Below are 14,217 nucleotides of genomic sequence, written 5' to 3'. Positions count from 1 at the left end.
ATGACCAGGAACAACCAGTCACTATGACTCACACTGGCCACCAGGGGGAAGATGCTCAATGCAGGAGCTGCCCCCTGGTGGTCAGTGCACTTCCACAGGGGGAGCATAGCTCAGCCAGAAGCCGGCTCATGGCTGGCCAGCACAGCAGCGGTGGCGGGAGCCTCTTCCACCTCTGCAGCAGCACTAAGGATGTCCGACTAACGGCTTAGGCCTGCTCCTCGCGGGCCATTAGTCGGACATCCCCTGAGGGGTCCTGGGTTGCCAGAGGGATGTGTGACTGCCAGCTTAGGCTCGATCCCTCGGGGAGTGGGCCTAAGCCAGCAGGTGTATATCCCCCGAGGGGTCCCGGACTGTGAGAGGGAGCAGACCAGGCTGAGGGAACCCCCCCAAGTGCACAAATTTTTGTGCACCGGGCCTTTAGTTCATTTATATTTGCCTTTACTTCCCTTGCCTATGGGTCAATTTCATAAAATCCTTTCTAAGACCAAGGCTATAAGTTTAGTACCAATGTTTTCTTTTATGTAAGTTATTGTTTCAGATCTCATATTTAGGTCTTTGATCCATTTTGAGTTAATTTTTGTATATGTAGAAAAACCAGTAGTGTCATTCTCTTATAGGTAACTTGACAATTTTTCTGACACCATTTACTGAAGAGGCTTTCTTTTCTCCATTGTATGTTTATGGATCCTTTCTCTAAAATTATTTGCTCATGTGTACACAAGTTAACTTCTGGACTCTGAATTCTGTTCCATTGGTCTCTGTGTCTTTTTCTGCCATTACTCTGATGTTTTATCGTTGCTTTGTAGTATAATTAAGAATAGCAACTCATCTTTTCTATATCTTCCATACAAATTTGAAAATATCAGCAAAGATAGCTGCACCCCTATGTACATTGCAGTATTACTCACAGTGGCCATGACATAGAAACAACCAAAGTGTACTTTGAAAGATAATTGGATAAACAAGATATGGTATATATACTGCTATTTTCAACAACATGGATGGATTTTAAGAATATCATGTTAAGCAAAGTAAGTCAACCAGAAAATCTTAAGAATCATATTATTTCACTCATATGTGGGATATAAAACTGACAATGGCAAATGAACAAGCAAGGAAAACTAACAAAAACTCAGACACAGACAACAGATGGAAGTGTGGGTGGGGAGGAGTAAAGGGTAAAGGGGGTCAAATATATGGCAAAGATTTACTTTGGGTAGTGAGCACACAATGAAATATGAAGATCATGTATCACAGAAATTTGCACTTGAAACCTACATAATCTTATTAACCAACTAGTGGCCCAGTGCAAAAAATTTGTGCATGGGGGTGGGGTGTCCCTCAGCCCGGCCTGCACCCTCTCCAATCTGGGACATCCTTCTCACAATCTGGGACCACTGGCTTCTAAACCGCTCACCTGCCTGCCTGCCTGATTGCTCCTAACCACTCTGCTTGTTGGCCTGCTTGCCCCCAACTGCCCCCCCTTGCTGGCCTGCTCGCTCCCAACTGCCCCCCACCAGCTTGATCACCCCCAGTTGCCCCCCACTGCAGACCTGCTTGCCCCCAACTGTCCCCCCAACAGCCTGCTTGCCCCCAATTGCCCTCCCCTCATGGTCTGATTGCCCCTAACCGCCTCTGCCTCAGCCCCGCCACCATGGCTTTGTCCAGAAGGACGTCTGGAAGGTCTCCCTGTCTAATTAGCATATTACCCTTTTATTAGTATAGATGTCACCCCAATTAGACCAGACGTTTTTCCAGAAGACCTTCCAGACAAAGCTGGGGCTGTGAGGGAAGCCTGGGTCCCGGGTGCTGGGGGTCAGGTCCCAGATGCCAGAGGGAAGTTGGTGCCCACAGCTGGAGGAAGGAAGGCCTACTCTTGCACGAATTTTGTGCATCGGACCCCTAGTAAATCCTATATAATAAAAAGCTAATATGCTAATTAGACCGAACAGCTGAACGACCATTCAGATGATCTTCTGGATAAAGCCGGAGCTGCGAGGGCCAGCCGGGGCTGGAGGGGCTGTGAGGGCCGAGCCCCTTGCATGAATTTCATGCATCGGGCCTCTAGTTTAATAAAAATAAAACAGCAAAATTAAAATAAAGGAAATTAACCAATTCATCAACTCTGCATTCTCCCCCTATTTCTCAGTTGCTGGAACTGAGTGGAAGCAATGTAAGCTTTGGTGTCAAACATGGGTTTGAATCCTACTTCTGCCATTTACCTGGTATAGCAGTCATTTAATCTCTCACATCATCCATAACATAAAAGATATATATGGATCATTGTGAAGAATTAAGAGGTACATTAGATAAGAGGGAGCAGTGTCTGAAACATAAAACCTGCCCCCAAAATCAGACTTTGCTTTTTGAAGTTTTCTTCTGTTCTGCCATTCTTCCAGGTTACTAATTTGTACCTGGATAACTTTCCACTTCATATTATTTTTAACTCTAACTAAATCCACCCAATTATCAAGTTTAGAGATTGGGAAAGAATGTATTTTACTCAAAGTGTCTGGAAAAAATTATATTGTTCAAGACTCAGTGGAGGTGCTATTCTTAAGGCCACCCTGAGAGTGGTTCACTTAGAACACTTATAACAAAGCATCATAGAGAACCAATGATTCTGTGCTGGTGTCTAGTAAGAGAAAGAAAATTATTATTTTGGCAGGCAGGATGCATATCCTTTTCTATACATGGTATATTATATTTTTTTCAATTTTACTGGAGAGCCTTTAGAGGACGATTTTTAAAACCTTCTATTTTGATGTCTCTTCAACAAGCAGTTCTGTACCTATAATTGACTCCACTACTTCTATTTGTTGTTTAAAATGAAGTATCTATGTTAACTGCTTCTCCTTGCTTACAATTTGTTCTTTTAGAGCAGCGGTTCTCAACCTGTGGGTCGCGACCCCTTTGGGGGTCAAATGACCCTTTCACAGGGGTCGCCTAAGACCATCGGAAAACACATATATAATTACATATTGTTTTTGTGATTAATCACTATGCTTTAATTATGTTCAATTTGTAACAATGAAATTGGGGGTCACCACAACATGAGGAACTGTATTAAAGGGTCCAGGCATTAGGAAGGTTGAGAACCACTGTTTTAGAGGATACTTTGGGGCTCATGCTTTTCAAATATCAAATGGGTAGTTGCATGATGGGCACAGCTTGTTATAGTTTTGTTACATAGTGTAGGCAATGGAAAGCTGTCTAGCTACTGAAAAGAAAAACAAAAAACAACTTTTAATTTGTCTGAATGATATTTTGTGTACAGTAAAATGTCCAAGATCAAGAAATCTCGCAAACATATCCTTTCAGCCACTGTTGGAAACTCAAGCTGATGACTGTTTAGGGACAAATCATTAAGGTGTCTGAATTAGTAGTCAGAACTTCTGTTCTTTTCAGCTGCTTATTTTTAGAGTATTGCTTTGCTCTTTGTGTTTCCAAGGGAGGACCTAAATTACAGAGAAATTCATAGTGACATTTGCTGTTTAATAGCACTAGGTAATGGATTGTTGAGAGACACTACAGTGAAAGCGGGGGGAAATAATGTGTTTTATTCTTCTATTTTCCCTTCTGTTTATTCCAATTCATTCAATTAACTGTTCTAAAATCATGGAGCTTTACTCAGTAATTTGATTGGACTTGTGAATTGTAATAACACATTCAAAGCTTCTTTTTAGGACACGTTTGGTAAATCAAGCATTTAACCTATAGCCAGCAAACCTACGCTGATTAATAGCATAAAATGGGCATTATATGTTGTTGTGTCTCCCTTGACTAAAAAAAAAAAAAAAAAAAGAGAGAGAGTCAAATCCTAACCTCTAATACCTCAGAAGGTGACCTTATTTAGAATTTGGGTCATAGCAGATGTAATTAATTTAGTTAAGATCAAGTCAGTGGGGGGGGGGTTCCTAATCCAATTTGACTGGTATCCTTATGAATAGAGAAAATTTAAACAAAGAGGCAGATACGTATATACATAAAAAGACACAGGGAAAGATTACCATCTATAAGCCAAAGAGAGAGGTCTGGAATAAATCTTTCCTTTATAGAGAGCAGGAGAAACCTTGCAGACACCTTGATTTTAGACTTCTAGGCTCCAGAACTGTGTGACAATAAGTTTCTGTTGTGTAAGCCACTGAATTTGTGGTACTTTGTTACAGCAGCCTTAGCAAATAAATACATAGGCTTACACTTTCAAATTGGTAAGTCTTTCTTTACAAATCATATTGTTTCACTGATATAATGAAATTTTGTCAGTCTGGGTATTATTACAAGATCTATTTCAATTGAAAAATTAATTTAAAGACACTGTTACTCTACTGATAGTTTAATTGAAAGTTCTAAAAAGTATAATTATTTGTCAGCATATTGTCACCACACTATACTATATTCTACCTATTTAAGTATCTTTTTAAATTGAATTTATTGGGGTATAGGTTTCAAGTGTACAACTCAATAAAATATCTACACTGCAATGTGTGCCCATATGGTTCTTTAGTTCCCACCAGGCAGCATTTGAACAGATCAGGTCCTTGACTTTCGATTTTCTCCTGCTTCTTAACTGGGACAGTTGCATCAAATTAAATTTTTGATATCTGAACATCAGCCAAGACACATCTCCACCAATTTTACCACTCTTAACTCTCTTATTGCCTAATATCTACCATGCCTAATCTTTCTATTACCCATGTATTTCTGATTCCTGACCAGTCCTCCAGTTTAGAATTTTTAGTTCCATCTTCATGCCTGAATTCCAAGCTCTACTTATTTTGTCCCTCTTTTGGTCACTAACTTGCTGCCTGGCCTTGACTTTTTTTGTTTGTTTTACTTACAGTTTCTCACTCTATCTCCAGATTCATTCACCTTGGCCTCAGGCAGGCATCTCTGCTCTTTACTAGGCATCATTCAAATTATCTAATGTTGGTTAAAGTTTTGGGAGTAGAAAGCAATAAGGAGGGTTTGTCAGGCCTTAAACAAGAGATGAGAACAGCCAATGAGACCTATGAAAAATAGTTGAAATAATTAGAAACTGCTGCCCAACCCTCATGACTTTTAACAGAAGGGCAGAGAACAGGTCTAATTCATCTTTGTAACCTTGATAAATAAATGTCTGAATAAAGGAATGAAAGAATTTTAAATAAAAAAATATGAAGAAATATGGATGTAACTATAGAGGCTTCTATTCATGTCATCCCCTTCTCCTTCTCAAAGGCTTTACGATATACTAGTATAGAAGAGTTAGAGAGTAGGTCAGGATAAATAAGGACGTAGAGAGAGAGAGGCAGAAAAGGTAGCAATGTGGTAATTATCAGCTTTTTGAGTTTTGAACTAGACCCATTTACCAGGGCCCCATTCAGAGAGGCTGTGTGTCCTGGGGCTTCATCGGTAAGGTTTGATTTATACCTTTGCTGCATAATAGTTGTGTAACCTTGGAAAAATTAGCAAATCTCTTTGAAAGGTCCAAATTCTTAAAGTATGATGAAAACACATTATTGAGCTCTAGCCAGTGTGGCTCAGTTGGTTGGAGCATTGCCCATACACAGAAAGGTCATGGGTTTGATTCCTGGTCAGCACACATACTTAGGTTGTGGGTTGAATCCCTGGATTGGGGTGGCTATGGGAGGCAACCAATCAATGTTTCTCTCTCTCTCTCTCTCTCTCCCCCATCTCTCTCTCTCTCTCTCTCTCTCTCTCTCTCTCTCTCTTCCTCCCTTCCCCTCTCTCTAAAAATCGATGAATATGTCCTTGGGTGAGGATTAAAAAAAATATTATTGACCTCATGAAGTGCCTGATACACAGTAAAAACTCCATAAATATTAGGTATCCATGTCTGTGTGTTGTTGTTGGGTTTTTTTGTGCTTTTTTAGTAAGAAAGATGTTAATAGTGATTATTTCTTTATAAGACTTTAGGTTTAAGGCTCAAAGTGCCACATGTATCCCTCTCACATACCAAGAAAATAAAACAAAAAATGATTTAATAGTTCAACAAATTTATTTTTAGGCATCTTGTAATACTAGGTCAGCCAAACTGACAATGTTGTATAAAACAGTCCAGCAGATTATACAAATTTATCACAGAAGTCACAAAGGATTAAAACCCCTGTGACTCACTCATTTATTCAATTGTCTCTTACATTTCATTACTACTTAATTTACATATTTAAGGAGAATTTTGAAAGCCCAGTTCCATTCATATGTTTATCTAGAAAATAAGAGAAGCTAGCATCTCCATTTAAGACATCAAAATGTTTGTGGCACTGATGACAAATATCACATAGTTTATTTCTAAAACAGCTCATCAGTTGTAAATTGTGCACTTAAGAACTAACTTATTAAATGCAGTGTTCCTCAGTCAAATAAATATTGACATAATGTATCACAATATGCTCTCAATAACAACTTCTATATTGCTAACAATTTTTGCCAGAAAATCAGAGATTTATGACCAAAACTAGCTCTCTGCAGCTGTCAACCTCGGCCAGTGTTCTGTATGATAAAATCACATCCTCTAAAGCAGATAATAGAGACATAAACCTACTTTTCAACTGTTTGCAATTATTTGTTGCTATAAATGTGTATGTGTGTATTTACTAAGAGTCTATAAGTGTGTTTATGGAGATTATTGAATGTTAAATTTCTCAAGCAAAGTAAGATCATAAAAATGTTCAATAAGTTTGAGGACCTTTCAATATCATTCTAGGAAAATGATGGGAAACATGTATTGATTTACAGGGTGGACTTTGTAATCATATATACCCAGGAGCAAATCTCATAACTTTGGATACATTAACCTAAATCTTGACTTCCTTAACAGCAAAAAGTTAGCACCAACATTTTATGGATAAAGAATTAAATAATGTATGTCAAGTACCTAGTACTGTACCAAACACATTAAAAAAGTGTGCTATAAATCTTCACTTCTATATAATTATTACTTTGGTAGATTTTGCTGTTTTGATATGTATATAGTTTAGGGAGCCCAGGAAAAGGGATTTTATTCATAATTCATGTCCAGTATTTAGCAATCTATGGTATAGCTAATAATTCATATATTTGTTAAAAAATGTAAGATGCTTTGAATTTTAAAAGTGATTAATACATTTCTGAGACAGATTAAATCCCCTGCTATAAGAAATGATGAGGAATATGAATATATTGGACAATCAAATATTGTGGCTAAAGAAGTTATTACATTTGAGTCACATGTAGTTGCAACTTTTAAATCTTTCATTCTTTTATGTAGTCTTTTAATTATAAAGTACTTACTATCTACTTTGGGCAAAACAGTTTGGAAATAGCTTCAGTCATGATCTTAATGCTTTTATAAAATGTATAGTTTAAATTAGAGATAAACATTATGATTCTGTATTTAACAATTGCTAATAATGAAGGAATGTACAAAATGCAACTGTTGCTTAGACAGCTGAATACCCAACTTCTTGAAAGGAGGAAAGGCCCAATGGCTTTTCAACTTGAAGAATGAGTGTTAGGTTCCCAGGCAGATAAGTGGAGAAAGTAAAGTTATGAAGGCGTAAGAACATGGCACATTGAGAAACTATTTCTTGGTCAGGGTAGCTGCATATGAATTGGAAAGGAAAATTTAAGAGTAGTGATAACAAATGACTCTGTACAAAGACCAGTTCATGAAGGCCCTCATGTCATGAAAAGGATAGACTTTTATCCAGTAGAATGTTAACCAGTTAAACTACATATTCCATGCTCATTATAACAGTGCAAAAGAAGAAACATACCAGAAGATGAGGGTTTAAATTACAGTTGAGATGGCTGAGATATATTTTTGTAAAATAAATCAATCTAATTTTGTGATTCATTTGCTATGGTTAGAGCAAGGAAAGAAATGAGTTCCAAATATCTGGCTTAGGCAATTTGGAAGATGAAGATAACAGACTGGATAGACTGAGGCTTTTGAAAATGTTTATTTCAATTAATGGTTTAATTAAATAGCCTGGTTTAAATAATTTATCAATCTCCAGCATTAACTCTCAGAGAGCAGTTCTAGAATTTCTGTATTACAGGGGCTTATGGGTAGTATGGTTGGAAAAACAGGTTACTGGGGGACTGATATTTGTAGTTACATCAGTAAGATACATGATCAAAAATCAAATTGTCGGATGGGGCTGATAAATATAGGCTAATAGTCCTATTCCCATTATGTCACCCTATGGCAGTGGTTCTCAACCTTCCTAATGCCGCAACCCTTTAATAGTTTCTCATGTTGTGACGACCCCCAACCATAAAATTATTTTCGTTGCTACTTCATAACTGTAATGTTGCTACTGTTATGAATCGTAATGTAAATATCTGATATGCAGGATGTATTTTCATTGTTACAAATTGAACATAATTAAAGCATAGTGATTAATCACAAAAATATGTAATTATATGTGTTTTCCGATGGTCTTAGGTGACCCCTGTGAAAGGGTCGTTCGACCCCCAAAGGGGTTGCGACCCACAGGTTGAGAACCTCTGCCCTATGGAGTAAGGCCAGAATCATAATTATCTTCATTTGACTGGATTTTACTTAATTCCTTAAAATTTTATCATATTTATACCTTGTATTAAGTAATACTATTCATGATCATTGCACATATATTCAGTACTCTGAAATGTGAATTTAAGCCTTATACATTTCTTTTATATTTTTAAATGTATTATTCAATACAGAGCTAGTATGTTGTAAAAAATGATACTGAAAATGTCTCCCAGTATGAAGACTTCAAAGGATTAGATTTCAAATCTCAATCTCTGAAAGCCTTTTTTTCCTTCTGTAAAACAGGGATAAAAATGTGGAATTACTGTGAAGAATAAGTGAAAGTATCAAAATACTGGACACATAGATGTTCAATACATTTATTTTGGATGGATTACATATACAATTCATATCTAAACAAAACTTCATACATATATGAATTACATACATAAATTATATACATACATAAACCACATATATATGCTCAAATACATCCTATATAATAAAAGGGTAATATGCAAATTGACCGAATAGTGGAACAACCGGTTGCTATGACATGCACTGACCACCAGGGGGCAGATACTCAATGCAGGATCTGCCCCCTGGTGGTCAGTGTGCTCCCACGGGGTGGGGGGGGGGGCACCGCCCAGCCATAAGCTGGGCTGACGGCTGGCAAGCACAGCGGCGGTGGTGGGAGCCACTACTGCCTTTGTGGAAAGCTAAGGATGTCCGACTGACGGCTTAGGCCCACTCAAACCGTCAGTCAGTTGGACATCCCCTGAGGGCTCCCGGACTGCTAAAGGGTGCAAGCCAGGCTGGGGGGACCCCCCCCCCCCCGCCCCCCAGTGCACGAATGTCATGCACTGGGCCTCTAGTACATATATAATTTATGTATATAATTTTCAGTTTTATAGATTTGGGAACATTAAATTATTTAACTTAGAATTGCTCCATTAAAGTATATTAATGCTGCCAAGTCACAAATATTTCAAGGTTCTTAGGTAAAAGACATATTTTTAATCTTAATTTGGGGAGAGGGAGTCTTAAACAGGACTGTTTCTTCCATTGACTTTTCTTTCAAAAAACAAATTTTTAGAAACAAAATATCCAATAAGTATTAGCCTTGAAGCACTTTAAAAGGAGGCTTAACTATCAGTTAGTGAAACAGACTGTTAAGTAGCATCTTCGCACTTACCTACTAGACAACCAAGAATTGGAATGTATACTTTCCAAGATTCTACAACATATTTTAGTTATTTTGACTCCTTAGACTTCATTTTGTTCACCTATAAAGTAAAAAAGTTTACCCAGCTACACAGAAGAACTCACCAGGATGGCTTTTTGTAAACAGAAAAGTATATTATTTCAGATTTAATGAATCAGAACTTTAGGGGTGGTTTCCATAAATCTGTATTTTTAATTCCCTAAGTGCCTCTCATAATCACCCAGGCTTGGGACCAACTAGCCTAAACAATCACTATAACCTCTCCCCTTGCCCCTCCCAAACATAGGACTGGTATTTGGAAATATATATGCTCATTCTATGACCTATGGTCATTAATCACTTTTGTCTATTGTTTTTCTTCATTTCTTATGTACTGGCTTAATAAGTGTGCTAATTAAAAGCTTTAGCCTGGCCAGTGTGGCTCAGTGGTTGAGCATCAACCTATGAACCAGGAGGTCCATGCTTTCATTTCCGGATTGTGGCCTCGATGCCTAGTAGGAGGTGTACAGGATGCAGCCAATAGATGATTCTCTTTCATCATTGATGTTTCTCTCTCTCTCTCTCCCTTTTCCTTCCTCTCTGAAATCAATAAAAATACTTTAACAAATTTGTGCTAATAAAATAAAAAAATAAAATATGCCTTATGGTATAACAAATTGTGTTTTCATGAAATATTATGTGCCAATAATGCATTTAAACAAAATACTTCAAAACATGCTGCACAAAGAACTTACTGATTATATTTATTTAATAACAAAATGTCTAAGTAAATGTTTTTAAGAACTTACAATAAAATTTTCAAAACTAAAAAACAGAAATATTAAACAAATTACTTTATAGTAGAGGATATCATAAACTTACTTATGTAATACAGCAGGCAGACTTTGTGCTAGAAACAAAAGATGGGATCTAAATTAAACAAGAAATTCAGGGAATGAATACTCAAATTTCTGGTTAATTGAGGCTTAATATTAAGGAGCAGGGGATATTTAAGCATTGAATTTTATTTATGAAAATAAATACTTTCTCAAACATCAGAAGTATACTTCTCTGCTTCAGAAAATATTTTTTCCCTTTTATAAATCAGAATCCCACTGTTCATTTATCAGATATATAAACAGTATCTGGTTCATTTCTTAAACTTAACTACCAATGTCACCCTTCAGATGCTGATGCTGTTACATTTCCTAATGTTTTTCTCCCAATGAAACAAGGGCCCATGATAGGGAAGACGCTAAAATATGCTTACATAAAAACTTGTCTTAGAGATATTTTATTTATGAATAATTCAGCAAGTATTTATTGAAAGCCTACTACATTTCCAGGTCTAGAAAGAGCAAGACAAACACAAGGCCTGCTCCAGAGAGCTCACCATCTAAAATACAGCAAATTGAGCACTGGTTCTGAATCACTAATGAGCCTTCATTTCATTTTTAAAGATTTGAATAGATATTGATTTCCTCTGTAAGTGCAAATAAAAACATTCCTTATGCATATCATTCTTTAGATTCTCATAAAGGGAATTATCAAATCTGTATGTTGAAAAGGCCTATAATTTGCTTTTTCCAATTGCCTTCTGCTACTTATGACAATGTCTAGTATCCCCTTCTGTTCTCTCAACACAACACAACACAACACAGCCTCTGCACTTTTGCCTATCCAGCTGTATTTTGTGACAGCTTTCTGTTCCCCTTCACTGTTGTCTTTTGCTACCTGGGCTTCCCCATCTTCCCTTTCTTGGCTTCTTATTCACTTGATTTATCTTAACACTTCCTTAAAAGTTGGGCCTTCAGTGAGTATAATTAATTATTATTTTCCATTAGCATTTTCTTGACCTTTGTTGTGATTTTCAGATCTTCTTTACAATAGTCTCTTCCTGAATGCAGTTTCCAAATATCCTCAGAAAGACGTTTCTTGAAAATTCCTGTTTTAAAGTCTGTATTAAAAGAGACTGATAAAGAATGCATTACTCAGCAAAGGATGCTTCTACTTTATTTTCAATTCTTACCATTACAAGAATTGGATTCTGCAGGATCATAGTTAAAACTCTTTGGTGAGGGCTATCAATTTTACACATAGGGGCTAGGTCAAAAAATTCAAATTTTGGAATTTTGGTTCTCTGATATTAAATTAAAATTTATATAAACACATGAAGCTTGAAACTTAAAAAAATACCTAAATGTAAAAAGTTAAGACATTTAAGTATTCATTGATATGTCTATATCCTTTATCATAAACAGTATATGATTAAGAATTCAACTATTTTTTTCCCTCCCCCCTCCTCTGCTTCCCTCCTCACTTCTCCTTCTCCCCTCAACTATTTTTGAGTCTGCAAATCAGATCCTTCAAGTAACCTGCCCTGTGTAATCCATAAGCCTTTTAAAATTTTACCTTAAAGACAAATAGAAAGATTCAACAAATTTAATCTTCCAAATGTTCTCAGAATTATCCTCCAGTAAAAAACACAGTTGGGTAATCCATTTACCCCAAATGAACCAGCTGTGTGTGCTGTGAGGTAGCAATGAAAGACTAGGATCTTCTGTAAAAATGATACCCTCAATGCATAAGCATTCTCTCTTCACATGAAGAGTGAGAACAAGAAGGGACAGGAAGGAACCTTTCATTATTTCATCAATTATTGGTGTTTTCATAGTATTTTAAATGCCTGATTTCAGTTTTACAACAGCAATACCCAATATTTATTTTGAAAGGTAATTCTATCTTTAAGTAGAGGATATTAACAACTTCCAACACGATCTCTAGGAATAATTCGCAGTTCTGAACCATGCTTTAGGAAAACATTTCCTACACAAACAAACAAAACATAAAGTTAGGTGTTTAAAAAAGAGGTTATCATAACATTCCAACAATTATATACAATAAACAAAGCATTGTAAAAAAACAACAATAAAGCACTGTAAAGTAAGTAGGTACAAAAACACAAACATCATCAGAAACTAATTCCATGCTTTTAAAGCCTTGTTGCTATTCCACTCACATCTTTACAACCTAATCATATGTCTGAAAATTTTAAATCTGAACATTAGCCATAAAAATGCTAATACACTCAGCAAATCATAATGTAAATCAATTTAACCATCAATACTTGCTTTAGTACACAATAAAATACCTAAAGACCGCAAAAATAATGAATCTAAATTACCACAAGTGAAAAAAGTTTGGAAACCCTGACCTATTTTGGTTCAATTAAATGATGAGATTTACTTTGTGTTCCATAAAGTACACCTTTCAACTTTTAAGGGAATACAGCTGGTAACATATTACAATAAGCAATAATTCAAATTAACGTAAATTGAACATTTCTAGAATAAGAAAACAAAACATTTAAACCTAAATTTAAAGGCATTTATGCCATAAAATGCCTCATGATTTTCAATTAATAACCTTTTCAATTTAATAAAATTTATAATATACCTAAAACAACTGATTTAAATTTTAAAAAATTTCAATTTTAAATCCCTCTTCATTTTCTATATGGCCAAATTTCAATCCCAAGATCTACGAGAACAATGTAATTTTGTTATAAGACAGAAGTACTTTAGAATATAATTTAAACATAAATACTAATCAAGATTGAGGTTCATTATATTAATGCATGCTTAACTTTAAAAAGGGTACATTTAAAAAATATATAAAACTGCCTGTTAAAAAGGTGAAGATGACCCTGCTTGCCCTAGCCAGTTTGGCTCAGAGGATAGAGCATCGACGTGTGGACTGAGGGGTCCCAGGTTCGATTCCGGTTAAGGGCACATGCCCGGGTTGTGTACTCGATCCCTGGTTGGGGGCGTGCAGGAAGCAGCCGATCAATGATTCTCTCATCATTGATGTTTCTCTCTCCCTCTCCCTTCCTCTCTGAAATCAATTAAAAAAAAAAAAAGATGACCCTGCTTTCTTGTTAGGACACCAATATATAGCACTGTATAATGTTATATTTGAACCTCTGAGTGTGGACTAAGCCCTCTGAAATTTAAATGACTGTACCTCTTTGAAATAATAGCACTTATTGAATGCTCACTATGGATAAGGCAATCTTTTAAGCACTTTACATATATTACCTCACAACTACCTTATGAGGTAGGTCAAAACCATTATTCCAGTAAGAGTACAATCTTATCTTCAGAATTTTTGTTATGAGTGTTAATATCTTTAACGCTTATTAGTCAGGGTTTCCCTTAGTCAAAAGCATAATAACTAATACACATAATGAAACAAATTATTATTCAGACCCATAGGTGAAGACTGGCATATAATCCCTAAAAGAACATCTATAATCCTGGTAAAATCCTATCCAGTCCAATCAACTGACATATATAGCTCCACCCACATCTCCATGAATTTCAGATAGATACTTACCAGCAGTCTGTGCAGGATTTATTCCTATTCCATCTAGAAAATAAATTATAAAATCATCTAAATTATTTCTAAAGCTAAAATGGTTCAATAGTAATGAGACTGGCCAAAATACTGCTGC

At 36.2% G+C, this 14,217-nt stretch overlaps 1 protein-coding gene across 3 annotated transcripts in view; it reads right to left on the bottom strand.

The window, feature by feature from the left end:
• Nucleotides 1-10,982: 10,982 nt before the first annotated feature.
• The window catches only part of UFM1 (ubiquitin-fold modifier 1), an 18,743-nt gene continuing 15,508 nt past the window's right edge, over nt 10,983-14,217 (bottom strand). The window contains exons 5-6 of one of the 3 annotated variants that reach the window (XM_005862724.2): nt 14,100-14,132; nt 10,983-11,676 (exon numbers count right to left, since the gene is read on the bottom strand). In XM_005862724.2, the coding sequence (XP_005862786.1) occupies nt 11,528-11,676; nt 14,100-14,132 (182 nt within the window). In that variant the 3' untranslated portion in view covers nt 10,983-11,527. Of the gene's footprint in view, nt 12,531-14,099; nt 14,133-14,217 lie in introns of all 3 variants that reach the window. The other 2 variants (XM_005862725.2, XM_014536833.1) reach the window with 2 other exon arrangements.

This window comes from Myotis brandtii, unplaced genomic scaffold (genome assembly GCF_000412655.1).
Source record: "Myotis brandtii unplaced genomic scaffold, ASM41265v1 scaffold166, whole genome shotgun sequence".
In the NCBI taxonomy this organism is placed as follows: Eukaryota; Metazoa; Chordata; class Mammalia; order Chiroptera; family Vespertilionidae; genus Myotis; species Myotis brandtii.
This window is presented reverse-complemented; position numbering and strand designations above follow the sequence as displayed.